The following is a 27,527-nucleotide window of genomic DNA, read 5'->3' on the forward strand; positions in this document are numbered from 1 at the left end:
AGGAGCCAGTCCAGGGTTAATGGACTAGGGTGAGCACACACTATATGACAATCAAGCCAGAGAATCTTAACAACCTGTCAGAGAATAATCACCGTATGTCAGGGAATATGCTAACGGTCTAGGGCTCATTGCCCACCGATCCCTCCTTAGACCTATAGGAAGATGTCATGTGTCATTCACCGTGAGACAAATCCTGACACCCGATATTCCTTGACACTCGTCAGACTCCAGAAGTACCCACTGCCATATAAAAAGGGAGGCTTTTTCCTTACGCAGATACGCTCACTCATTTTTTTTATATTTTGTCCTTTACTTTTCCTCATTTCGTTTCACTGTACTTCTGGGGAAAAAGTACCTGACTTGAGCGTCGGAGGTCCTGACCCGGGAACTTTTTCCCTGATTGTTGATCTCTAACGACCTGGGGGCTTGTCTGAGTGTGCGCAGGAGACCTTCGCCTCATCGTCCCAGTCATCACACATCATCACTTACCCGTTGGAACCTTTCCGGTAGGTACCAGGTCAACAAGGTGTCTCCACGACTTTCCATCAACATCGAGAACAGCACGGCCAACCTCTGTCTGACTCAGCTTCCGGACGGGATCAATGACAAATGTTGGCTCCTGAATCTTAGGAACAAGTGTGATTATAGTAGAATTTCAATCTGATATATCACTATGATCATTAAGAAACGAGCGAGTTGTAGCGATAGTATCCAAACTGATGGCCATAATTTGTGATAAAATAAGGTTGTAAATCCATTAGCCCTAGGGCCTTTGATGGATGCATATCAAAAACCACTTTATATATCTCCTCAGCTATAAAAGGAGTGCATAGTATATTATTTATATTCTTCTCAACCACTGGTTCAATAAATTCAATAAAGTCAACTGCTAAATTAATGTCTTGTTGAGATGGATTATAGGAAGCAAATAACGAGACAAAGTAATCCATGGTGATTTCTGTCATATCTAGAAGATTAGTACACCATTAAACCTTCGAATTTAGAAGTTCTCTAATAGAATTGTTGTGACAATGAGATGAAGTTGAAGAGTGAAAGAATTTAGTGTTCCGATCTCCATTTTTCAATCAATTAACTCTAGACCTTTGATTTCAGTGGATTTCTTCCTAAGCTAATAATTTTCCCAATTCCTTGTTTACCTCTAAAATGCGTGAGTAATTTTCCTTTGCTCCATGCAAGCTCATAATGCGGTTCATCTCCTTTCACTGCATGAGAATTCTTTGATCCAACTAATCAAAGTGAGAACCATCCTACTTTCAAAGAACGCTACTGCACAACTTGAGCTTAGTTGGGAGACCCTGATGCCCATTGAGATCTTCCCACATTTGTTGAAAGAAAATTGTGAAATCACCTTCAAGCAACCACTCATGTTCGAAGGTGAACCTCCTCTACAGTCTACTCAAGTTAACTATCAAGTTTGGTTTGATAGTTAATAAAATCAGCAGGTGATTGGACCCCTAGAAATCCAAATTTGCAACTTCTACTGTTAGAAAGAGAGTACTCCAATCAAAGTTGCAGACAAATTTGCTAAGCCGAGCAAAGAGTATTCATTCCCTTTTGGTTTGTTAATCCAAGCATAAGGATTTCCTTTATACATCAAGTTCTGAAGTCTAAAGTCATCCAAGGTTTCAGAAAAATCCTTCATTTGTACCATAGGTCTCGTAGCTCCCCTTTTTAGATTCAAACAACATCTAAAACAACATCTCATTAAAATCACCCCACTACCCAAGGTAGAGTTTTGAATTCATGAATGCCCGCAAGTCACCTAATAAGCTGCCATGAGGGAATTTGAAACGCTACAACAGGATTGCCATAAAACCAGAAAATCTCCACTGACAAGAATCAGGATTGGCAATACAATCTATATGACATGATGAATAGAATAGAATATTAACATCAAATGGATCTCTCCATAACAAAATGAGGCCCCTGCTGTGTTTGTCACTATCCACTACAAAGGGTCCCTTAAAGTATATACTAATGATCCACATTTGACATTGTGGATTTGTTACTCTGGTTCACATAAAAAATGTAAAGATGGATTTCTTTTAGTGATGAGCTGCTATAGGTCACGGATTGCATGTTGGTTCCCAAGCCCTTGTGTATTCCAGATTAAGCAATTCATTGTGCTCAGCGGGGCTGCTTCACAGCTTTCACCGATGATAAACCAATATTAATATTAGAAATAGCCACCAAACTAACCTTTTTCACTTTCTCTGAGAAATTACCCTACTCAGACATTAGTCGCTTAATACTGCGCAAAGGCTAAAGGTCTACAAGTTCCATTGAATTGACAGCTGACGAGCTTCGTGTTTACCTCTTCCATTTCTTCTTGCTTGCTAGAGCAATGTTCTAACTACTTGGAATTAAACTACTATGCAAAACACTATCCTTGGGAGGCTCCTCCATTTGACCATCGTTCGATAATTATGACATTGAAGAGTTCGACTTGTGATTATCCACATTTAACATAAAATTCTTAATCGTCACATTAGTCGCTCGAGAAGATGTAGACTTAGTCCTAGCAATTGGAGGCAATATTAAAGCCAACAACTCAACTATTCCCGTTGTGTCCTCTTGAGACTGATGTTTAGAGGAGCCACTTTGATTCGATCTACTGCCTTTGAAGGAGGGGCTTATTCCTATCATCGTCAATCGGAGAAGTTTTAATCCAATTCCCAAAGGGTGGTTCAGACCCCCAATCTTTTGTGTCAATCTTTGAATACATGGCCTAGCCTCCCACACGAGTGGCAAAATTTGGAAGATGTTCCTAAAGCAGAATGATGCACACCTTCCAACATAACTCATATCCCCTGCTTCATCGATTGAGAGATATCCATTGCCACTCAAATTCTAACAATACATGGCCTAGCCTCCCACATGAGTGACAAAATTTGGAAGATGTTCCTAAAGCAGAATGATGCACACCTTCTAGCAAAACTCATATCCCCTGCTTCATCGATTGAGAGATATCCATTGCCACTCAAATTCTAGCATATTTTCCCATACACCTCTCATCTTCTCTTGAGTTAATTATAATCATCTTCCCAATCCTGAGCTAACATGGTGGAGGATAGTCGAGTGCATAAATGCAAGAGGAAGATTATGACATTGAACCCAGATGGAATTTTATCGAAAGCCAGTTGCAAACCCATGGGTCCCTTGAAGACAAAGAGATCTTTGTACAAAGACCAAGGTCTATCAAGCAAAGCATCCCTTGAAGACAAAGAGATCTTTGTACAAAGACCAAGGTCTATCAAGCAAAGCATGACGTCGATTGATGATTGAGGAAAATTCTAGAAGGAAAAGATTCTCTCGAACAACCTCAATATTAATCAATTTTTTCTCCTGAAATATCTTGGGTATACGAGCTCTAAAGGCTTTACTCTATTCACCACTAGAGCTGTCTTTGGGGTGGTATGGGGCTGGTGCATAGGATCCCACTTATGACAATGCACACTTTTTTTGTTTTAATAATTTTTTTAAGTAAATGTTAACCAAATAAAATGTTCAGCGAAAAAAATTAAATTAAAGGTGGGACCCTTTTTTTTTGTAATTTTATATATTTTTAAGTTAAATGCTAACAAAAAAATGTAACAGAAAACAAATTAAATTAAAAAGGATTTAAATATAAATTCTAAAATAATATGGATTTTTATTTTGTAAAAGTATCCAATAAAAAATAAAAATATGCACGAAGCAATAGAGCAGACCTTTTCTTCCTATTTTACTAATCTTTTCCTATTTTTATTACCTTAAACCTTAAAATTCTTAAATATAAATTTAGTTTATGTATTCTATTAATAGAATTATTTTTATATCATCAATTTTGTTATTTTTATATGAATATAAAGAGCCTATTTTTTTATTGATTTTTTTACCGGACCTTTCAAAATTTAAGATCGACCTGTTCACCACTTTATGGGAGAATACCTTCCCCACCAAATTAGAAGTAAAATGCTGTTGTCTTAGATTCATCGCATCCGCAAATAGAATAACCAATTCTTCCTGGTTGATGAATGAGACATTCAACAAATTAGCACGCCTTGCAAGTTCCTCTATATCCATAACAAATCTTACTTCTAGGTCTGCAACCTAGAAAAGAGAACCTATACACTAATGGGATAACACCTTTCATCGAAGAGGGCTGCTTTTCGCACCCCCTCTGACATGCCCCTCCTTCCGGCCCCACTTCTTATTCTAATTTTCTTCCGTTTTTACCCTTTTCTTTTATTTGTTTTATTTTTGTTCTTTATTCGTTTTCCTGTTTTTTTTTAAGTTTTGTTTATTTTTTGTTTTTAATCTGTTTTTTAAAATTTTTATCAATTTTATTTTTTTAATAATTTGTTCTTATATATTTATAATTTTTGTTTATTTTTAGTTATAGATTTTAAGAATTATCAACACTTGAAGCTCGAAGGATGGGTAATTTAAGAAGAGAGAAAGTTCTGACATGTGAGTGTTGGAGAGGTAATTTAAAGGGAGAGTGGTATTTTGACATATGTCAAAGATTGGAGGATGAGTAATTTAAAGAGAGTGAAAAGTTCTAACATATGTCAAGAGTTGAAAGTGAAATAATTTAAAGGGATGAAAGATTTTAACATGTGTCAAGGGTTGAAAGTACAGTAATTTAAAGGGATGCAAAATTTTGACATGTGTTAAGAGTTGGAATGAGATAATTTAAAGGGATTGTGTCAAGAGTTGGAAGGGGAGTAATTTAAAGGGATGAGAGATTTTAACATATATTACAGATAGAAGAGGGGTAATTTAAAGGGAATGGAGGTTCTGACATATGTCAAGAGTTGAAGATACGTAATTTAAAGGAGAGGGTATTTTGAAATTTTTTTTTTATAAAAAATAATAAATAAAATTGATTAAAAAATAAAATTAAATAAAATTTAAAAAATAATAATCAAAATTAATTAAAAAATAAAACTAAATAAAATTTAAATAAAATTTAAAAATATATAAGTATTGATGACAAAAAATAATAAACTAAATTAATTAAAAAATAAAATTAAATAAAAATTAAAGAAAATTACAAAATAATAAACAAAATTAATTAAAAAATAAAATTAAATAAAATTTAAAAAAATAAAGAAAAAAGAAAGGCTAAAACTATCATTTGACAGGGAGAGAGAGGATGGGAGAGGGGGTGCGGTGTCAGATGGGAGGAGGAAAAAACAATTTACTTCATCGAAACCTAGGAGACTAGAGAGATTTTTATTTATTCAATTTTTTATCAGTTGCCTTGTTATGCTCATTTAAAATTTTATATTGAGAATTTAAGTATTATTGTGATTTTAATACTTAAATTTAAGTATTATGAGAAAAAACTGAACATATACAAGTTGCAAAATAGCAGTTACGAGCCTTTCCGAAACAAATATCTTCAATCAATCTAGCGCTCAATAGATTCATAGAGGTAGCCCGTTAGGAGGAAACGGAAGTATTAAATTGTTAAATTCCACTGTTGGGAGCTTGATAAGCACAACTCTTTTGGTGAAGATGCCACCAAGAAATTTAACAAAACAAAATATCTTTCATTTTCAATGACTTTAAACAGAAACCGACCAAAAAAAAAGGTCATATACATCGTGTTGTTTCATAATCCCAGGAATTTAATACGTGGAGCAAACTAATTTTGATCTTCAAGGATTTCCCAATCTTCTTGTGAGAATCAACATAGTTGAAAGACCTTCATTGGTTCCTTCATTCAAACAAATAAACCTTTTGTGAGTGGAAATATAAAAATGCCGAGAGAGTAAAAAATAAGGCCGGTAGCAACTTACAGAGTTTTACGGCACCTGGTACAAATACTTTTGGATGTCTTCTGGCTTCTTTGTTATCTTTCATCTAAACAGAGACAATGCTAACTTTTCTCAGTGAAACTAATTTAATTATAAACAACATATATTTAAAATTAATATATATAAATATGTCATGCTGTTTTTTTTGTTACCTTCAGGTGTCTTTCTTTTTCCATTTTGATTTGCTCAAGGAAGCTTTTGCAGTTGGAAACCTGACGAAGTAATTAGCAACTCACATTTATTGATAACAGATCATGGTTCAATGCTATTCTTTCAGCCATGCATGATTTTAGTCATCAATTATAGAACATCATTCAATTGTCTATTTAACAAGGATCAGTGTTTTCTAATTTATGTAGGATGTAGATTTTACTCAAGCCTCACATATGTAGATTTTATATAATCAAACTGGTTAACTTCTTGTAGATGCGCACAGTGACACATACAGATGTTTAGTTTTGGAATTGAATTACAGCGGCACAAAAAACCTTCTTGCCTTGAGATATATAACATTGTACCTTGTCCTTAATTTGGAAGGCGGTGGACTTTCCACTTTAGGTCTAGTGTTCCTGCTTCTTTTTGATGAAGCCTTGCTCTGTAATATAGAAATTGACGTTTTTCAGATATGAACTAGTTCCAAGGAATTCTGAAGATAAAAGAAACAATACAAAATAACTAGAGATGAGACTTTATATCCTCTTACATTTTGGTTGCTCCTTTGCCGTTCACCAGATTCATGGGTTCCACTGCTTGCTCTGCAAGAACGAGATTGTTAGATCATATGTATTCAAATTTAGCAATCTCATAAAATCTCAAATTTTTTGGATTATATTAGAGAAGGATGTTTGTCCAGACAACGAAAAGTCATGCTTGTTCCAACTACTCTCAATTGGCAATCTGAAATCCTATCCCCCTATTGAACTCTAAGCAAGACTGTTTTATAAATCGAACGATCCATAAACTTCTAGTCTTCTTCTTCCTCTTGCACCTTAATCTAATCGATGCATAAACTCTAAGCAAGATAGTTATTTATAGAATTTTCCTTCTTTGACCGATTAACCTCTCAAAGCTACGAGTAAATCCAACCAAATATTTGTTGAGAGAAATTTATGGGTTAGATTTCTCAATACTCTACCAACCTTTTATCCTTGTTCTTCACCAATGAGTGCTCTGCTGAACCTCGTTCTTCAGCTATCCATTCTGCCGAACATGATACAGGCAAAGGTGATAGATCACTCAACTTGGCCTTGGGACGAAACTCCAACCCGGGCAATGCCCAATTCTTCACCTTTCTCTTTTCCTCTTCTTCCTCTGCTTCCGTTGGAATCGACTGAAGCCAATCGAAAGTCTTGACTATGTACATGACGCGCCCTGCCCCATGCGCAGGCAGGCTGTTCATCGCCTCTTCCAGTATGGATCGCCTTAAAGCATTCGCTTTCGACCTCCCCGCCAACTCCTTATCCTCCAAACCCGCACCTCCTGTTTCCAATTCCCCCTTTTCAAGAGTTGCAGAACTCTTCTTCTTCTCCGGAGTGAAAAAACAAGCGCCCTTTGGGGACAATTCGATCCCCTTCGCGAGCTTCTTTGTTTCGCGAGGCTTCAACAACGGTCTTCGGCCTTGAGTTGAGAGCTTCCTGAATCCCGGCAGTTGGCATCTGGGGGCTGGGTATCTCTTTGCTGGACTAGCCATTACTGCACTTTTCTCAGCCGAATTCAATCGCACGCCGGTGAGGATAGAAGAGAGAGCGAAGGAGGAGCAGGGTTATAAAGCGCGAGGAAAAAAAAATGCGTTTGTGGAATTCGAACGTTGAGGAGAGGAAGAGGTCGTTAGTAGTGGCAAGCTGCAACGGCTAGTTTCTTATGCTCCCTGGTATCCAGCTGTTTCAAGTTGATGTGTATTAAAGCTGCCCTAAGGTGGTGCGGATATTCATACCGCTTTAAACGAGTCAAGTTTTTGAAATTATTGAACCACGTAAGAAGATTTTCTAAATATCTAATCATTTATCCTAATTTTAAAGTTACTAAATAACGTATTATAACAATTGATTCTAGCAATAGATTAAAAATATTTTTTAAAAATAATTAAAAAATGTTTACGATACAAAACTTTACTGCTCTCAAATATGGTATATTACGAGAACGAGATGAATACATATGACTTGATTGCATATCACCTCGACTCCCAAGTCCATCAATTGATTTCAGTCAAAATCGACGGATGGATCTAAAGAATTCGGAATAACATGGAACAAGATCTTATGTGTTTATTTAGTTTTCTTGATTATATATATACTTCAAATATCAATTCGATACACCATATTTACACCATATTAAGAGCAGTGAATTTTTGAATATAAATTAGAGTTTTTAGACATATTCTATTAAAAAAATTGTTGCCATAAATATGAGATATTAAAATTATGTTTAAGAGCATGAATATAATCAAGAGAATTAAATAAACGAACTAGTTCTATGTCATTCCGAGCTCTCTACGTCCATTAGTCGGTTTTAATTGAAATCGGCTAATGAACCTAGAAAATTCGGAATGACTTGAAACCATGTCTTATGTGCTCGTCTAGTTCTCATGATTATATCCATACCTTCAAAAATTGGGGGCGGTTGGTATGAGCATGGGAATGTGAATCGGAATGGGAATCATTGTATTGTGGAATGAGAATGAGTATGAGCATGAATATCACTCTTAAAAGTAATGTTTGGTTAGTTGCATACTTTTCTATCGGAATAAATCAATATTTCCTTTTTTACCCTTAAAGTAAAATAAGAGAAAATAATTAGATGTGAGAGAAAGATGAATGTGAGAGAAAAATATGACGAAAGAGAATGATGAGAGAGAAGTGTGATGAGAAAGAATGAAGAGAGAAAAAGTGTGATGAGAGAAAATGAGAAAAGAGAGTGTGATAGAAGAGAGCATGATGAGAGATAAAATATGATGTGAGAGAAATTATGATGGGAGAGGATGAAGAGAGAGAAAATGTAATGAGAACAAATGAAGAGAGAGAGTGTGTGATGAGAGAGATTGAGGAGAGAGAAAGTATGATGAGAGAGAGTGTGTGATGAGAAAAAAAGAGAACAGTGAGTGTGATGAGAGAGATTGAGAAGAGAGAAAGTGTGTTGAGGAAAAAAAGGAGGGAGTGTGACAAGAGAGATTGAGGAGAGAGAAAGTATGATGAGAGCGAAAGTGTGATGAGAAAAAAAAAAGAGTGTGATGGGAGAGATTGAGGAGAGAGAAAGCATGATGAGGGAGAAAGTATGATGAAAAAAAAGAAGGAAGAGAGTGTGATGGAAGAGATTGAGGAGAGATAAAGTATGATGAGAGAGAAAGTGTAATGAGAAAAAGAGGAAAGCGTGTGATAGGAGAGAGAAAGTGTGTGATAAAATAATGAGAGAGAAAATATGATGAGAGAGTACAAGGAGAGAGAAGTGATATGAAAGAAAAAATAAATAAATAAATTTTGATATTTGATATTAAGGAAAAAAAATTTAGTTTTAGGTCAAGGGTATTTTTGGAATAAGGAAATATTTTGATTGATGAAAATAAGGTAATGGCTCATTGAAGGGAAGGTACATGGGAATGAGTTACCCAATTTCAAGGATTCATTCCCTTATTTGTATTCCTATTCGTTTGGTTCGTTCCTAGGTATAGGAATCGGAATGAGAATCATAGTATTGTGGAATGAGAATATGTATGAGCATGGATATCACTTTTAAAAGCAATGTTTGGTTAGTTGAATATTTTCTATCGGAATCAATCAAAATTTCCTTTTTTACCCTTAAAGGAAAATAAGAGAAAAAATTAGATGTGAGAGAAAGTTAAATGTGAAAGAAAAATATGACGAGAAAGAATGATGAGAGAGAAAGTGTGATGAAAGAAAAATATGACGAGAAAGAATGATGAGAGAGAAAGTATGATGAGAGAAAATGAGGAAAGAGAGTATGATGGGAGAGAGTATGAAAATATGATGAGAGAGAAAATATGATGAGTGAGAAAATATGATGAGAGAGGATGAAGAGAGAGAAAGTGTAATGAGAAAAAAAGAGGAGAGAGTGTGTGATGGGAGAGATTGAGGACAGAGAAAGTATTATGAGAGAGAAAGTATGATGAGAGAGAAAGTATGATGAGAAAAAAATATGAAAGTGAATGTGATGGGAGATATTGAGGAGAGAGAAAGCATGATGAGAGATAAAGTATGATGAGAGAGAAAGTGTGTTGAGAAAAAAGGGAGAGAATGTGATGGGAGAGATTGAGGAGAGAGAAAGTGTGATGAGATAGAAAGTATGATGAGAGAGAAAGTGTGATGAGAAAAAAGTAAATAGAGAGTGTGAGTGTGAGTGTGATGTGAGAGATTGAGGAGGGAGAAAGTATGATGAGAAAGAAAGTGTGATGAGAAAAAAGAGGAAAGAGAGTGTGATGGAAGAGATTAAGGAGAGAGCAAGTGTAATAAGAGAGAAAGTGTAATGAGAAAAAAAAAAGAAGGAAAGTGTGATGAGAGAGATTAAGGAGAGAGAAAGTGGGTGATAAAATGAGGAGAGAGAAAATATGTTGAGAGAGAATAAGGAGAGAGAAAGTGATATGAAAAAAAATTAAATAAATATATTTTGATATTTGATTTTAAGGGGAAAAAATTTAGTTTTTTGTCAAGGGTATTTTTGGAATAAGAAAATATTTTGATTGTTGAAAATAGGGTAATGACTCATTGAAGGGGGGAGATATGGAAATGAGTCATTACCCAATTATAAGGATTCATTCCCTTATTTGCATTTCTATTTCTATAATCCAAATATCAACAATGACAATCAATGATTGCTATTCCTATTCCCTACTCTTATTCCCTTAAATCAAACGTCCCCTTAGATATTATTGAGCTCTCAACATTTAATTATTTAAAATTTTTACCAGTTTAAATTTATTTAATTAATTATTAAACTTAATAATATAAATTTATTTATTCATTAAAAAGAATCTTTTGTTATTTATCACTGTGACACAAAAAAATTTATTAAAAATATGATTCATAAAAATATTATTCATTCATGAACAATTATAAATATCAACAGATTAAACATATATCTATTCAAATTTATTTATTTAATTTAATGAGTTATTTAGATTTATTTATTTAATTATATTGAACTAATAGGAGTAAACTTTTACTTTAAGTTAAACATCAAACTTAATAACGTTTACAGCCTAGATATTTAGGATTTAGAGAAATTAATTTTAGTTATATATTATGTTTACTTTATCTTCTTCCTGTAATTATTTTCAAACATATTTTTATGGTGAGAACTAAACAAAGACCAATCTATTTTCCAATTTTTTTGTTTTAATAAAGTATAAACAAATATTTATCAATACCTTTTAACAGTTTCGAAGAAATAAAAAATAGGCAAAAAAAATCTGAAAATAAAATAAAATAAGAATTATTTTTAATTTTGGAATATTCTGTTTTCTTAATTTTAGAAACAGAAGAGGTTTCTGATATAAAGTTAAGTTTGGTTTTCTACGGTGAGGAGACCATTCTATTCGTCGCCGCAATTTCACGCAGTCGCAGCCTGCTTCTTGCGCAGGGCAACCGGCGATCCTTCCAGTCTCTAGCAATGGCGACGGAGATCGATTTACCAAAGCCTGAAGATCTCTTCCGAGCTGCGGGGAATGGAGACTTTTCACTCTTCACCTCCCTTTCCGCTGAAACCCTCGGCTGGGCCCGTTCACTCAGGAACGAAGATGACCGATCCCTCATACACGTCGCCGCCTCTGCTGGCCGCTCTCAGGTGAGCTCCTAAATTCCACTTGTTTATTTTGAAAATATCTGGCTGGCTTTGGCTTGTGTTACTTGTTATAGGGTTTGATTCTCTTTATGGTCTAGTTGACGAGATTTAATGGTTTAACATAATTTTAAGGGTTTTGGGGGTTATTGCTGGAGTAGGTTGTGGATGTGTTGTCGGCTGGGGATCCATCAGCTACAGGTGTTAATAGTAAGGATGAAGAAGGTTGGGCGCCCATTCACTCCGCTGCGAGTATCGGAAATGCTGAGATTGTGGAGATCTTGCTTAGTAGAGGTGAGTAGCAATTGACTGTCTTTAGTTCCAAAGTTGCTTAGCTTTGGTCCCTTTTTTGCGGTAATATTATGTTCACTATTAGGGAATTTTGAAGCACTGAAAATGGCTATGAAAGGTAGCGCAGGGAGATGGAATATGCAGCATTTTCGTGTAAATGTGGAATTTAGGATTAATTATTGCTCTCAAGTTCGCGAGCAGCACAACATAACACGCATAGCTATATACTAAGTATCATGAAAAATAGTTTACTTACGTATCTTGTTTTATTCATCCATCTGACAACTGGAGAGGACTGTGTTCTTTCCAAACCATGTCTTAGAAATCAAAGCTTTGAGTACTTGGAGACGGAGTAGACCCATTGGAACTTAGGACTAGAATTGATGATGTTTTGTCTTCCTATCTTGTCTCAATTTACACCTCATTTCTTAGGTTTTATTTCACTTTCAGCAATCGTATTTTGAAACATCAACAAAGTGTTTATCCCTATCTGACCAACAGCATTAAATTGTACTTTTCCAATCATTACTTTTTGTTACTGACAGCTTTATGCTTTTGTATAAAGTGATTAATAGGGTATTGGATTGAAGGACTCTAAACTTTACCACTGTAAAAACATTTTATTTTATTGTGTTTTGTGAGAAAATTGTGGTACACAAAATGAGAACAGTATCCATTTTTTGCATGGTTTTGCCTGGACACCTTTGATCAGTGCTAACTTTGCTGGGACAAGATGATTTAGTTTAAGATATTATAAGGATCACAAGGCTTTTAATTACTCCATGGTCACTTGTTATCTTTCACTATCCAAACGAGGCCAAATTACTCATCTTATCTTAGTTATTCTATTGACTAAAACTTTCTAGAACACAAGACAAACACTCAAGCACACAATAGCTGCACTTGCTAAATCTACATATAGAGAAGACAAAGTGAGATACCACTTTCAATAATTCCATGTTCCCCATATATCAACCATTAGGTAAGTGGTATAGTAGATAACACCACACTTTCCTTGTTGCCTGATGCACATACTGGATCATTCAGGGATCTGAGCATTAATTGAAATGAATAACAAAGCTGGAATTTTCTTATCATATTTTGTAACTAAACTTATTTATTAGTCAAACGTTAGCAATTTAGCTTGTATGACCTAGGCTATATGATTACAAATTTCTACTTCAGTTATAATCATTCCATTCTCTCCCCTCATTACCCATTCTCCTGTCCCTTATTTCAACTTCTCCAATTCCTCCCTGATTTAATTTAGTATCAAAGACCGATTGATTCTTCCCCTGTATCATATTTAGTCTTCCGCATCTCATATTCTCTCTCATCCTGCTTCAGTCTCTTTTTCACTATTCTCCTCTTCTATTCCGACTTATATCTCTCTTTATTTTTCTTCTGTCTTCCCATTCTTCCTCTTCTTCATTCTTTTGGTTTTCTCCCCTTCTCATCTTGTTCAATTGTTTCCTCCTACTTTACTGTAATCCTCCGCCTTCCTTTTTCTTCATTTGTTTCATCCATGCAATGCAGCATCAGTTATCTTCTATAGGCCGGTGGTGATGTAATATCATGCTTCATACATCATTAAGTCACACTTGGATATTCGAGATATGTCCCTTAGCCTTTGATTCAACATTTGACATGGACACGAGTATGAGGCCAATCTACACTGCACAAGATACCAACAATAATTCCTAAATGTTGTCAATTTTAGTAATTATAGGAACTCTTTATTGTTTAAACATGGTTTTCATATCATGTATGATGGAGATTGGCTTGATGCTCACCACTCCATTTTGGTTCCATTTGTCATGGAGATTTCTGTCCATGCAGTGGCGTAGGCATATAGCTAGCCTGCATTGGTTGCTTTGTTTTCCTGTCAAAATGTTCCAACAACTTCTACGCTATTCATCAAGTTCTATTAATAATTGCAATTTATCACAAATCTGTATGATATGTGCATTTGCACTTCTAACTTAAATGGCAAGGTGTTCATTTCACTTCTCAGTCTTTCGAAGTGTTACTTTCCTTGGTCCCCTATGTTATTATTACTGATGTTTCTTTTTTGTTATTTTATACAAAAAGGAGCTGATGCCAATTTGGCTAATGATGGTGGACGTACTGCTCTTCATTATGCTGCTAGCAAAGGATGGTCCAAAGTTGCTGAAATTCTTGTAAACCATGGGGCAAAGATAAATAAGAAAGACAAGGTCTTTATTGCTTTTACACAATGGCATCTCTGATGTTGTTTAAAATTAGTAATTTTTAATTTGGAATTCTTAAAACATATATTATTAGAAAAAAAGGATAGCCCGGTGCACGAAACTCTCGCCATGCGGGGTCCCGGGGAAAGATCCATTGTACGCAACCTTACTCTACTTTTTGCAAGAGGTTGTTTTCAGGATTCAAACCTGTGATTTTTGGTCACATGACAACAACTTTACCGTTGCGTCAAGGTTCCCCTTCAAAACATATATTATTAGATTTTAAATTTTTTTAAAGGTTTTAAGTTTTATTTTAAAGTAGTCAAGACAAAGTAGGAAATTTTACATCATTAGTTATTTTAGGAATGAATTGTTTGTTTACCAAGTAATAGTAAATAGATTATTTCTGGTCTAACTTTTAAGTGAAATGGTCGGTGTTGGGGCATTTAAAAGAGACTGTAACCCTATGTATTATCTTCCAATTAATGAATTCTAAATTCTCCGTGAATATTTCATTCACCATGTTTTGATCATTTATTTCTTTATCTGAGATTAGTTATTCTTATATTTTTTATCTGATATTAGTTTCTATATAGTAAGGTAATGTTTCTTCATGCATATAATTTTTTTGGTGAAGTTCAAAATTGCTTCTAATTCAGGTCGGTTGCACCCCACTACATAGAGCTGCTAGTACTGGTAAGGCAGAGTTATGCGAACTGTTGATTGAGGAAGGAGCAGAAATTGATGTTGTTGATAAAGCTGGCCAAACGTCTCTTATGCATGCTGTTATTTGTCATTATCAGCAGGTAACCAGATTCAGAATTCAAGCATAATAGTTATGGGCATAAAAAATAGTTGTTAGTTACTCTTACTGCAGCTAATAAGATGCTGAAAAGTGTTGAAGAGTGTACTGTGACCATGGCAATCACTTTGTTTTTTTTTTAACTTGAGCCATACAACAATGATCAAACCCTAAATCTTAATTGTTTAGGTCGGTTACATTGATACTATTTCACAATTAAATTCTATAGGAGACTGAGGTTATGATTATTTAGAGTCATTTTAAACTTTAATTGCTTTCGATTAGAATTGTCTTTGTTCATCTTTGAGCATCTCTTTATCATTTATCAGGGCTATGCTAATTGTTTGATACTACTTTCCTGAGTCATATTAAATCTACAAAAAACAATAAAAATAACCTACGGAAAATTTAGTTGAGCTTTGAATTTAGATGTTCCTATTTCCAATGAGGATCTTTCATTGTGATTTCTTCATGCGCATGGAGCTAAAAATGACATGATTTTACTATATCAGTCGTGTGTGCTTAGATCAAAGTAACGAACTACCCGCCTATAACTACTGGTCATCATCTTTAGGTTTAGAATATGTCCATATATGTTCCTGGCCAGCTTATTTTATCGTTAATTCAATGTGATTATATTTATAATTGACTTGGATTTGTATTCTTACACGAACATGATTCTTGGGACAGATTGCTCTTCTTTTGATCAGGCATGGTGCTAGCCTAGATGTGGAAGACAAGGAAGGTTATACAGTTCTAGGACTAGCATCGGATGACCTCAGACGATCGTTGATTGATGCAGCCAAGGCAATGCTTGAAGGTTAGACGATTGAGAGTATGTGTGGCTGAAACTACATCCTGTCCTTGTATCTCCAATATCTCCAGACTCCAGATGAATGAATAGTGAAACATCAGTTTTACTCGTACAAAATTAGCTTAAAATGAAGGTCATATATCGAGAAACTGTGACGGTTTTTTATGGTCTATTCAAAGAAATGAATCGTGTGGTTGTTTCCCTAAACATCAAAGAATCACAATGACATTTATGCATTGTGAGGGATCCCAAGTTAACCCTTTTAGATTGGCCCACAGCCAATCAAGTTGAACCTAATGGACATTCATTTTTTTTTTTCCTCATTAACTCATCCAGTGAGTGGAGTTGATAATTAGGGTTGCTTGCTTGGCTTTTTTGTTTTTTTGCTTTTTGTTTACTGTGAAACTCATTATGTTTGATTGGTGGAATATCAGCCTTAATAGCTTGTGCTGCACGTTAAGGCATCCACACCTATTATTGTATTCACATTTCTCCGACTCTCCGCCGAGCCGCCGCCACTTTTTCTGCACCTGTATATTCTCCTTTATGTTCTATTCTCGTTCTTATGATCTTTGGCCCTCTTTGTTCCCCCCGTTTCCTCCTCCCTCGTCCAGTCGCAGGCCAATCCTTCCTCCATCGTCCCTCCTCCCCCCTACACCGGATTCCTCCTCCGTCTCTTCAGCCCCTTCGCCGCTGCAGCCCTGGCGCAGAAGATAGGCAAATCCGTCCGCCGGCCCGGCGCCCCCTCCCTCGCCCGGATCTTCGCCGACGTCAACGTCCAGCGCCCCAAAGAATACTGGGACTACGAATCGCTCACCGTCCAATGGGGGTAAGTGCGCCTGCTTGATCTTTGTTCATCCCCTCTCCAAGATTCGATATCTCCTCGTAGATTTACCCTTTTTCCCCGTTGAGGATCTGTTGCTACTGAGGATTCGAGAATTTGTTGGTTGCTTTCCTAGGGAACAAGATGATTACGAGGTCGTTCGGAAGGTTGGAAGGGGAAAGTACAGCGAGGTTTTCGAAGGGGTGCACGTCACGAACAATGAGAAGTGCGTTATTAAGATTCTAAAGCCAGTCAAAAAGAAAAAGGTACAGAATTTGTCGAGTTGCATGCTTCTTTATCTCTGAAAGAGTTTTTTTTGGGTGAGCAGTTACTATGTTCTATAAATTTAATTATATGTGTTTAGCTATTATTCCTTTACCGATGTGTGTTGTTGTCTGTCGATATCCTTAATTTTTTTCTACTCAATTTTGACTTTTATATCATCACAATTTATTGGACAAGGGTTTCATGAAAAAGTATCATTGAAATAATTTAGAGATTGCTTGAGATTTGTTCATAAGACTTTTTCTACTCAATTTTGGCTTTTATAGCATCACAATTTATTGGACAAGGGTTTCATGAAAAAGTATCATTTAAATATTTAGAGTTTGCTTGAGATTTATTCATAAGACTTTCCATCTATGGCATAAGGTGACACGATCACCTTGGCAGCCCCTTCAGAGTGACCCCATACTTTTTGGAAGAGGTAAATCAGGGTGGGTTTTGTCCAACAAGAGTAGCACATCTAAGGGGGTGAGACAACCAGCAGGGCATTCCGCACCCTCTGGAATCGACCCCGGGCGTATTTGTGGCAGCACCCTTGCATGAACCATTTTCGGCATATCTTCCAAACATAGAGTCCATCACAACAATAGCCAGCCATGAGGCAAGCAAGTGCAAGGGGGCTTAAAAACATGATTAGATGTTTAGAAGCAACCGAAGAATTCTTGTTACTTTCTAAACATTGTTATTTTACTGATTCATTTTCTTGTACATGGATATTCTTCAATTCTTCTAATCAATTTTAGCTTTTATAGCATCACAGATTATTGGAAAAAGGTTCCATAAAACCAAGTAGCATTCAAATAGTTCAGAGGTCTTTGAAATTTATTCATAAGACTAACCCTCCATGAGTAGTTCATGCATAGAAGCTACCAAAGGATTTTAGTTACTTGCTAAATAATATGCAAGACGAATAAATTTTGTATCATTTGATTGAGTTTGTTCTTTGATTTTGGTGGATTGGTGTTGATATATGAAACACATGATGTCACGCCCCGGGGGAGTCCCTGCCCGAGGTAATTTCGGTAGCATCTCCCTTGTATCGGTGACAATCTGAAACATTACTACAAGTCCTCAGGGCTACACAAACCTCGACCAACACGACCTGAACAATAACAATAAAAATAGCTAACAATCCACGCAGTTTATATTAACTCAGCTGGCTGACACAACCACGCAGTTTATCTAAATAAAACCTACTCCACTAATACAACGGAAAACTTAAACCCACCACAAAAATCCAACGCAGCGGAAAACACAGGCAGTAGACCAAAACTCGATAAACATCTACGAGTATAGTTATACATCACAATGTAACAAGTAAACCAAAAGTCCAAAGATAGAAAAAAAACCGTTGCGACTCAAGGTGGGGATTAGCTACTGGAATCTCCTGACGGCTTCAACCTGAAATGGTAATAATCAACGGGGTGAGTCCAGCACTCAGCGGATACCAATCTGATATGCATAGTAAGAAATAACCAATAGTAATAATTATGCGTACAGTTTCTTGGAATAATAATGAAAATTCAAAACTGTAAAGAATGGGAGAAGCTGTACTCACCAAGACCTCCTATCAGGATAATATGGTCATCAGACCGAAAATATCATATCTCTTGTATGCATGTCAATCATATGCATCCACCAAATATGCAACAAACAAAGTGCAGCAAACACAAGTAATAAATGCAATCATGCATATGATGCAAATGACATGTCATGGTCACTCCTGACGCAGTCAGCCATCTCACACACGATGGTGAGACCGACTGGGTAGGACTATGACAACTGTGCACTTTGTCATCACTGCTCCTGATGAGTGATCGAGTGGACAGGATGTTGTCAGAGTACACCTATCCTCCTACCCCAAATCATAAGTAGGGGAGCTCAATGCTCTTATCTCCCTGAGACAATCCAGAGGAGGGATCCTTATCCTGCTACCACGCTGCAGTCACACTACCCATGAGCGGACCAGTGTACCGACAGAGCAACCTGCTGCAACACACCCTACCTGAATAAAAATCACTAACCCATGAGTGGTTGTGTATGCAGATCCATGTAACTGGCGATGTTCTCAACAATAATGGAGCCGACAATCGCGCAGCATGCAATCATGCGAGATGATGCATGACACTAAGCATGAAAATCCTGACCATATCTACCTCCATAAAAACATGTATCAACAATAAATAGCTCGAATAAGAAGATCTAGGTACACGTATCAGATATGGTAACTGACTAGTCCGGTATATCATAAGGCATGGTATACCACTACCTCTATGAGCATAAATAATCAAGAGGGTAATGGATGCAAAATAGGTGATAAATAAGCATGCTGAAGAAATCAAGCAATGACATACCGATGCAGATATAACATAATTATTACTAATTAAAATCCACTATGCATATCAAATGATAATATCTAAAAGATAAGTCAAGTACCCGCCTCAAAAATAGCGCATGCCAAAAGAAATCCCACGTAAGGCAACTCATCGCAAATCAGAGTCCTGTAACAACACATTTAATTTAGCTACTCCCATATATATCAAATAGCTAAACCAAATTCTTATTTACCAAAAACCCTAATTCATTCACACCCATCAAATCTGTTCCTCCAATCACCTATCTAAAGTAACCAAACTACCACATATTAACACGTTCTAAAACTAATTCCAAATCTTTCCTAACCTTAATTCGAGGTGTAATCTATAGCAAAGATAAATTTCTTTACCCTTACCTCAACTCAAGCAGCTTCTGTTGGTCCACAGACAAGTAAAGCAGCTGTTGAAGAAATGCTTGCCGAAAGATATCACTGCCAAAGATTTGTGGCCGTCTATACCCAGGAACCACTGCAAGGGCATCCACAATTTCCCATAATAAGATCAAAGCCCAAATCAAAATCCAAACCAGCGGGCTTACCCAATCGGTCGTTCCCTCTCCGACGACTAGGCCTATCGGCTGTTGAGATCAGCAAGAAACAGGTTGCCGGCAGTAGAACGATACCAGAGCACTGAAGAAGAAAGCAACTGTCTGGAAAGCCGCTCACGATCAACTCCAACCAACTAGGACTCGGACGTGGCTGCAACGATCGGTCGTGAGTCGATGGTGGCAAATCATGGTCGCCGTGGCGCTGGTCGCGGCCTGCCCTGGCGAAGATCAGTGCAGCAAGCCCCTTTCCGGCGTCGGATACGGAGGCTAGGGCATGCGGCTGGAGGCAAGGACACGCGGTTGGAGACTAGGGCACGCGGCTGAACGAAGGGTCGGCTGCATCACCGATCTGGTCTCCAACGAATGGGAAGGTCGCCGTCAGTTGGCGGCAGGCGCGGGCGACTGGCGATGGGCCGTGAGATCGGCAGAGACTGGAGTCGGGGAGATCGGCAAGGGCTCGTCTAGGGATTGATTGTTCCGTGCAGAGGGCGACTCCGAGAGAAGGAGACAAGAACTCGGCCGGCGGTGTTTTGGCATAGCGTCGGCGCAGGGGAGATCGGGAGAGAAGGGGAAAGAGAGAAAATCGACATCGGTTGCAAGAAGATTCGGCAGAGGCTAGGCAAAGAAGGAGAGAAATGGCTCGACTTTACTTGGGCCGTTTTGTACACGTGGAAGGTGAAACGTCGAGGCGGCGCTGTCGGGTGGAGGAGCCGAAGAGAATTGGCAGAGGAAAGGGTGTGCCGGCGGGGTTTGGGCTCGGGAGGAGGAAAGAAAGAAAAAGGAAAGAAAAAGAATAAAAACAAAAAAATATTAAACATTTCCTTGTTGAAATGGGGTAGCCTAAACATGTTTTCCCTTGGTCCAATAATTAATCCTCTTAAACTTGTCATACGAGATTCGAAAAATTCCCAGAAAATTATTAAAAATTCCTGAAAATTCCCTTAAGGTTATATTTAGGTGTCGTATTTTACACATGAAATTATAGTTGTTTCAAGCAGGACGATATATATTTTTTCCTATTCAATCATTAGTAAGGATTTTTTTTTGCTAGACATTTTTCATTAATAAAATTGGTCTACCAACAAAGTCTTTAAAATCCAAGTTATGCTTTGAATTTAGTAGGTTTGATAATGCTAATTTGGATGATGCTACTGGTTTAGTAGTGATCAATGTAGGTCCATGTTAGATTGTAGATTTATTTCATTCGAAAATGAACATCTGGACCCTATGCCAAGAGTATCTCGAGTGATGGGGTTGCCTATAGCGTTTAGGATCTAGTGGGTTGGATATTATGATCAAATAGATGGCCCTTCATGCAAAGCTTCTGGTAGCCATTCAGTCACACATGCTAACTAGAATTAAATGGTTTGATTGTTCATACAACAACTATGGGTCATCTCCCTATCTATCTGTGCAGAAGATTGTCTGAGCATATTGTTAATCCCCACATCTGTGATTTAACATATCTATTGCATATTTTGTCAATATTGCTTGACTATTAAGACTGGAATAATAGTTATCTCAATTTTGATGGTGTTTGTATTGGTATTCTCTGTCGAATATGGATGTAGAACTCAATGCTTGTGATACTAATCTTTGCTATCTGCAATTCCTTCTCTTACAAGGTTATGGTATATGATCATTTTTTTGTAACGCAGATCAAGAGAGAAATAAAGATATTGCAAAACCTTTGTGGTGGGCCCAACATTATCAAGTTACTTGATATTGTCAGAGATCAGCAATCAAAGGCACCTAGTCTGATTTTTGAATATGTCAATAACACTGACTTCAAAGTTCTTTATCCAACATTATCAGATTATGATATTCGATACTACATTTATGAATTGCTGAAGGCAAGCTTATCCTGCTGTTTTGTCTGATTTTTTGATATGTCAATAGCACTGACTTTAAAGTTCTGTATCCAACATCATCAGATTATGATATTCTATACTACATTTATGAATTACTAAAGGAAAGTTCATCCTTTGAAAAAATGATGTTATTTTTTCAGCAAACTCACTTTCTGTGATTGATTATCATAATGACATTAGTTGTGATATTGGTATTTGTAAATTGTAGAGTGTAGTCAACCCCACTTAATGGGATAAAGGCTTTGGTTGTTGTTGTGTTTAAATTATAGAGTATAAGATTGTTGAAGTGTGTACTTCAAGTGTTCAACTATTCGTAATATCAGTTATTTTTGGTTTCCATTCAGTTGTATCTTCATATCCTATTGTTTTTCCATATATAACTTTCAAGTGTGTTCTGGATTGAACAGATGTCATCTGATTGAGCATATTGGGTGGGTAATAAGATACCATTTCACATGAAAATCCAACGTAAATAGTTGGGATATGCAGCTTCGCACTGTTAATATAGTTTGTATGATACATTTCAAATTATTGACACAATTATCAGCTTCAAATTATCATACATTAGATGTAAAATCCATTGTATTTGCTTCATAGTTGATGGTAAAGCTCAAAAAGGTTTTTGTTTCCCTATCTTCTCAAATATTCTCTTTTTGACATTTGAACATAATGTTTTGGGCAAGTTATAGGAATTAAGTGGCCTTTAGATCACTAAAATTAAATCCATACATTTTCTAGATTAGTGTTTGCTGATTTTTCTCTCTCAATTTTTTATTAGTTTTCATTTGAACTCTCTATATCATTTTTTAAAAATCCATATAATATTTTGATTTATTCAGTGAATGCATATTTGATGATTGGAAACCTTAGATTTATGTGTCTACATGTCCATGTGGTCTATGTTGTTTATTAGTGGATACCTTTTAGTAAATTCGTTTTCAACACGTTTGTTTGTCTTTAACTTTTCCAGGTTCTTGTGTAGGCCCTTGATTATTGCCACTCCCAAGGCATCATGCATCGAGATGTTAAACCTCATAACGTTATGATTGATCACCAACAAAGAAAGCTTCGTCTTATTGACTGGGGGTTGGCTGAGTTGTATCACCCAGGACAAGAGTACAATGTTAGGGTTGCCTCAAGGTGTGATGCTATTACTTGGCTCCTTATTATTGAGCTTGTGAACAAATTTCATCATCTCAATCGTTTAATGAAAGTCAATTTTAAAGGAAACATTTTTAAAGGAAAAAAACAATAAATGTGCCTTTCGAGTTCTAGTTTTCTTATGCATGCATATTATGTCAGTTCTTTACTTTAGAGTAGCAATGAATCTGAAACTGAAATCTCTAATATTTATGGCGTCCCATGTGAAATCTCTCATCAAATGTAAGGCACTTACTGACACTGCATATAGCTTTTAGGTTTTGTTGAGCAACTGAACTTTAAGTTTATATTAAGCTTTAGCAGAGCTCTGATTGGATATTTAGAATGTAATTTTAACAGTCATAGATGAACTAAAATGCAGTAATTTGGATGAAAAATGTCTATAAGAGTTACCGTTATCTTGGATTACTTAACAACGAGACATTGAGCACTGACTGAAGATTTAAAGTGTAATTTTGATGTTAATAAATGAACTAAATTGCAGTAATATGGATGGAAAATAAGGTTTTATAAGAGTCAAAAGTTATCTTAGATTATATTTAACAAGAAGAAATTGGTGAATATGTTGTCATAAAATAAAGTTGGATGGTTAAAATGGGGACATGTTTTTGGGGTTTTCTTGTGATGGTTGATTTGCCTTAGGCTAGAAGGAAATAGTTAAATGACCCACCATAATTTAGGATCCATGTTGTTTGGCATTAAGTGTAGGAGAGATTGAAAAGGTTGTGATGAATGTGGAATAATTGAAGCAAGTAAACATTACGGTCATTAATAGATAAGATTTAAAAAATTATTGTAACGTTCAAAAATGACAATAAACTTTTCCTCCAGGTACTTCAAAGGCCCAGAACTTCTTGTTGACTTGCAAGATTATGATTATTCACTTGACATGTGGAGCCTTGGCTGTATGTTTGCTGGGATGGTATGTACTAACTGGCACATCATTCGATTACTTGGGCATGTCTATTTCCATGTCCTTAATTATACTCATTATGATTGACAGATTTTCCGGAAGGAGCCATTTTTTTATGGGCATGATAATTATGATCAGTTGGTCAAAATAGCAAAGGTTTGCTTTTTCTCTCAACTAAATGTGGATGTTAATTAATCTTTGGTTGCAGGTTCTTCGATGACTAAAACATCAAAAAGTGAGATAATTCTTATAAATTGAAATATTATGGTTTTGTACCATTGTTCTTTTGCGAAGTTCTAGTATAAATGTATTGACTTGCCTTTGTTGACATAGCTGTTGCGCATTTTATGTCATATGTCGGCCTGGAGTGATTTAAACTGATGCAATTACCAACCGCTTAATTTATATTCAAAATCAGATTTTGGAATTACATCTAATTTAATTCAGAAACCCTACATATATATGAATGTCAGGTTAGATTCATAGCTTCCATGAATATTGAATAATCTTCCCGAAATGCCTTTGTGATATGGTGGAATAAAAGTTTAATGTTGGCACTGCACAGTTCAGTTGGCTTGTTTTTGAATAGCGGATACAATTTTGCTTTCACCAGTTAATCGGACTCGTTAACGCAAAATTTCAGTGAGGATGTGTTCTGTGGTTCAGGTGCTTGGAACAGATGGTTTAACTGCATATCTCAACAAATACCATCTAGAGCTGGATCCACAGTTTGAAGCACTTGTCGGAAGGTTCCAATATTATTTTGTGATCAAGCTCCCTCTCTTTCACGGTGTGCATTGTTCCTCATAGTCAGATTTCCATTTTTTGCAGGCACAGCAAGAAGCCATGGGTAAAATTTATAAATTCCGACAACCAGCACGTCACAGTTCCTGAGGTGTGACCTGTTAGATACATAGGTTCCAGTTCAATATTTTGTTTAGTTTTCTCATTGCTTTCCCTTCATAGGCTGTCGACTTTGTGGACAAACTGCTAAAATACGACCACCAGGAGAGGCTCACAGCAAAGGAAGCGATGGTAAATGTTCCTTCTTGTAACTCAAAAGAACCGTCGTAATTCTCAGATATACTTCCTAACCCAGCTGTTGTTTATTGCTTCAGGACCATCCTTATTTCAATCCGGTGAGAAATGCAGAAAGCTCCAAGACTCGTTCTTAAGCACTTGAGCCAAATAGCTGTCTGTTGATTCTCTAGTGTCACTCACTGTTGTGCTTTTTTTTTTTCCAACATCCTGTGCTGTTGTTGAATTGCATCCCGTGAATATGGGCACAGTTTCATGAGTTATTTTCATCTGTTCATGCGAATCAGATTAGTAAACTCAGTCTCACAAATTCATCTTTTTTTTTTATATCAAACACTCGATATCAGATATCTGCGAAATTTTAATATTGTGTAGAAAGGTTACCTAATACTTCATCCATCCTTCTCCCTGCAACAATGCTTCAGTAGGATTCAGATTTCGGAAGATGAAATGACAAACGTAAGTAGCTCTTGAGAAATTCAAATAGTTAAATTGGTTTCTTTATAGTTATTCTATTACTAGTTCAGGAATTCAAATAGTACAATCTTCCACCAACTTTCACAATTACTGTAATTTCAAAGACTAGTAGTATGAAAAACCAGCGTTACCTTTTTTATTCCATGAAAAAAAAAATGGAACATCCATGAGCTGTTCTTCCATGCGAGGCCATATTTTGGGGAAAATTAATCTCTTTTCCACCATTCCGGCGGAATCTCGCCTGGTCTTTTCATCAATAAAACTCCCATTTTATCTACATACTGGAAAATCACAAGTCAGTCTCACAATAATAGTACACACCTAAAATCTTCTGTTCAAACCATACCTCTCTCAGATTTCAGAAGCCGATTGTTACCTCAGCTATACATTGTACTACAAATATTGCTCAAGATCTCCAGTTGAAGCTCTCAGACTTTCCATCATCTTCCTGGCAGCCATCGACGGAGATGGCTAAGTTTGAGCAAGCAAATTGAAGAGGACTTTGAGGAGAACCAGACTGCGAAACGGTGTGTGGTGGTGATGAGGAAGTGTAGTTTTCAGGAGGCATCCACATACCTTCAAAGACCACAACAGGTCTATTGGCAGTTGCTGAACCATCGGGGATCTTTCTTGAGTGCAATTTATATTTCTGAAGAAAAAGAAACAAGAATGAAGAATTAATAAAAGAAAATTAGGAAAGTGGAAGCTTTGAAGACATGGATGAACTAGGACACTAGAACTTGGCAGCTACCTGCAGATGGCTTTTACTTGGTCGTTGGAGAGACCATCCACCTTCATCAGTTCTCTGATCTGCTTTGGAGTAGCCACTGCATGCCGAACAATTTACAATCAGGAGGGTTAATATACAAGTTTATGGATCATTTTCAGAAATCAAGGATACTAAAACAATAACAGGGGAACTTTTCTTCTTCTCTAAATTCTGCACGCCCAGCTTTTTTCTTCGGAGTAAAAGGAGATTTATCTAACCTTGGGCACCCCCAAGTTGCTCTAGAGCGAGGACAAAGAGGCGGTGGAGCTCCGGTGACCAGCATCGCCTCGTCTTCGTCGGTGGCTGCTGCAGCTGCAGGCTGCGGTGAGATCCGGCCGTTGCCAGTGGAACTCCACCGAGGCGCTTAGTGCCAGAGTATCTATCGGAATGGACGTGAGCCATGGCAGAAACAGGGAGAGCAGCGTCCTTTGCGGCAGTTGAAGGCAAAGAGAGATCCGGCACCGGAAGCATCGCTGTGGGCTTTGCATCCTCCTTTGACCTCATCGCCAACGGCGATAGGCGGCTGAAGTGAAAGAATCCACCCCCAATATTATTGTGGATTTTGAATTCTAAGCAAACGTTCTCCTTCACCACCTGATCTGGTCTTCCACTGCCCTTTTGTACCTCATTTGTGATGCTCTTGTCACCAACACCACCATCATCGACCCTGTGGCTTCTAGGATTAAGGCACCATATCTGGGCAGAGCTCGTCGACTGTGCCTTGTCCTCGCAATCTCCTTCCACGCACTCACTCCTAATGGCCTAATGGGTATGAATTCTTTGAAACCTCGAGCGAATAGCTCTTCCTGGCGCCGCTCCAGCTCCTCCTTCAACACCTCAATCACGTAATCGAGGAAGCATCGGCGTCAGAAATCATCGTCATCTAACGGGAAAAGTATCAACAAACACGAAGAAAAGTTGGGCACCGTCGGTAACGAGGAGCATGCAGAGAGGGAGCTCGCGCTTATAAACTCCGATCTTGTTCCTCTCCTCCTCCAATCTCCTCAGGGACGCCTCCAACTTAGCTACGCTTCCGTCGCCGGCGGCCGCGGCCTCCTTGACAAAGCTGCCGACGGTCCCTCCTGGCGCAGAGGTTGAGGTCGAGGTCGAGGCCGATCTCCGCCGCGGCCGATCCCATATCTCTCCTCCGCCACCGTCCCGCCCCTATCTCTCCCTGCCGATCGCTCGATCTGCAGCGAACGAGGGCGGACGGCCATTTTAAAAGACGTCAGCGAGAGAAAGGCAGAGAGAAGGAGAAGGGCAAAATGGTCCGGTAATAAAAGAATCGGATCCGACGAGTCGTCGCGTGTGCGTAACGTGTTACATTCAACCGAGACGCTCCGGTGGCGAACCGAAACCGATACACGGCACCAAAACGCCGTTTTCCGTGCATGAACACCATTAAATAACCGAATTTATAATATTTAATTAAATAAGGACAATACTAAATAACTAAAATTTATCAATCAGAATACACATGGTAAATCATTATTAAAAATATTTTAATAATATCATCTCTATATATTAATTATATAC

General features: G+C 37.2%; 4 protein-coding genes across 11 annotated transcripts; 2 read left to right on the forward strand and 2 right to left on the reverse strand.

The window, feature by feature from the left end:
* Window positions 1-5,981: 5,981 nt before the first annotated feature.
* Window positions 5,982-7,695, reverse strand: LOC122003635. Its single transcript, XM_042558714.1, has 4 exons — window positions 6,968-7,695; window positions 6,532-6,583; window positions 6,347-6,423; window positions 5,982-6,040 (listed from the first exon to the last, which is right to left on the reverse strand). Exons 1-4 carry the CDS (start codon window positions 7,516-7,518, stop codon window positions 5,983-5,985), a joined length of 738 nt encoding a protein of 245 aa, XP_042414648.1. The 5' UTR covers window positions 7,519-7,695; the 3' UTR covers window position 5,982.
* A 2,562-nt stretch (window positions 7,696-10,257) lies between these two features.
* On the forward strand, window positions 10,258-16,055 carry LOC122004236 (26S proteasome non-ATPase regulatory subunit 10-like). The gene is made up of 6 exons (XM_042559158.1): window positions 10,258-10,282; window positions 11,311-11,621; window positions 11,777-11,909; window positions 13,998-14,122; window positions 14,776-14,922; window positions 15,609-16,055. The coding sequence occupies exons 1-6, from the start codon at window positions 10,258-10,260 to the stop codon at window positions 15,741-15,743; spliced, it is 876 nt and encodes a 291-aa protein (XP_042415092.1). The 3' UTR covers window positions 15,744-16,055.
* On the forward strand, window positions 15,860-25,031 carry LOC122004237 (casein kinase II subunit alpha-like). The gene is made up of 11 exons (XM_042559159.1): window positions 15,860-15,889; window positions 16,347-16,561; window positions 16,692-16,821; window positions 21,421-21,615; window positions 22,616-22,773; window positions 23,626-23,716; window positions 23,798-23,863; window positions 24,374-24,456; window positions 24,539-24,602; window positions 24,674-24,742; window positions 24,826-25,031. Exons 1-11 carry the CDS (start codon window positions 15,860-15,862, stop codon window positions 24,880-24,882), a joined length of 1,158 nt encoding a protein of 385 aa, XP_042415093.1. The 3' UTR covers window positions 24,883-25,031.
* On the reverse strand, window positions 24,091-27,233 carry LOC122005501 (transcription factor NIGTH1-like). 8 transcript variants are annotated; one of them, XM_042560538.1, is made up of 6 exons: window positions 26,918-27,233; window positions 26,210-26,818; window positions 25,974-26,049; window positions 25,569-25,871; window positions 25,130-25,503; window positions 24,091-25,015 (listed from the first exon to the last, which is right to left on the reverse strand). In XM_042560538.1, exons 2-4 carry the CDS (start codon window positions 26,493-26,495, stop codon window positions 25,694-25,696), a joined length of 540 nt encoding a protein of 179 aa, XP_042416472.1. In that variant the 5' UTR covers window positions 26,496-26,818; window positions 26,918-27,233; the 3' UTR covers window positions 24,091-25,015; window positions 25,130-25,503; window positions 25,569-25,693. The 8 variants fall into 8 exon arrangements, with proteins under 8 accessions (XP_042416472.1, XP_042416473.1, XP_042416478.1 ...); XM_042560539.1 differs by having other exon boundaries at window positions 26,210-26,827; XM_042560544.1 differs by having other exon boundaries at window positions 25,130-25,496; window positions 25,569-25,670; window positions 25,799-25,871; window positions 26,210-27,233.
* Between the last annotated feature and the right edge of the window lie 294 nt (window positions 27,234-27,527).

This window comes from Zingiber officinale, chromosome 7B (assembly GCF_018446385.1).
Source record: "Zingiber officinale cultivar Zhangliang chromosome 7B, Zo_v1.1, whole genome shotgun sequence".
NCBI lineage: Eukaryota > Viridiplantae > Streptophyta > Magnoliopsida > Zingiberales > Zingiberaceae > Zingiber > Zingiber officinale.

Coding starts and splice junctions, on each gene's coding strand:
- LOC122004236 (XM_042559158.1), top strand. CDS start 10,258: ATGGAAGAGATTAAGGAGAGAGCAA. Junction 11,622..11,776: donor CCTCTGCTGGCCGCTCTCAG/GTGAGCTCCTAA, acceptor TTGCTGGAGTAG/GTTGTGGATGTGTTGTCGGC. Junction 11,910..13,997: donor GGAGATCTTGCTTAGTAGAG/GTGAGTAGCAAT, acceptor TTATACAAAAAG/GAGCTGATGCCAATTTGGCT.
- LOC122003635 (XM_042558714.1), bottom strand. CDS start 7,518: ATGGCTAGTCCAGCAAAGAGATACCCAGCCCCCAGATGCCAACTGCCG. Junction 6,424..6,531: donor GGCAAAGGAGCAACCAAAAT/GTAAGAGGATAT, acceptor TCTATATTACAG/AGCAAGGCTTCATCAAAAAG. Junction 6,041..6,346: donor CCTTCCAAATTAAGGACAAG/GTACAATGTTAT, acceptor TTACTTCGTCAG/GTTTCCAACTGCAAAAGCTT.
- LOC122004237 (XM_042559159.1), top strand. CDS start 15,860: ATGAAGGTCATATATCGAGAAACTGTGACG. Junction 16,822..21,420: donor AGCCAGTCAAAAAGAAAAAG/GTACAGAATTTG, acceptor TTTGTAACGCAG/ATCAAGAGAGAAATAAAGAT. Junction 22,774..23,625: donor AATGTTAGGGTTGCCTCAAG/GTGTGATGCTAT, acceptor CTTTTCCTCCAG/GTACTTCAAAGGCCCAGAAC.
- LOC122005501 (XM_042560538.1), bottom strand. CDS start 26,495: ATGAGGTCAAAGGAGGATGCAAAGCCCACAGCGATGCTTCCGGTGCCG. Junction 26,050..26,209: donor GCAACTTGGGGGTGCCCAAG/GTTAGATAAATC, acceptor TTCGGCATGCAG/TGGCTACTCCAAAGCAGATC. Junction 25,872..25,973: donor CAAGTAAAAGCCATCTGCAG/GTAGCTGCCAAG, acceptor CTTTTTCTTCAG/AAATATAAATTGCACTCAAG.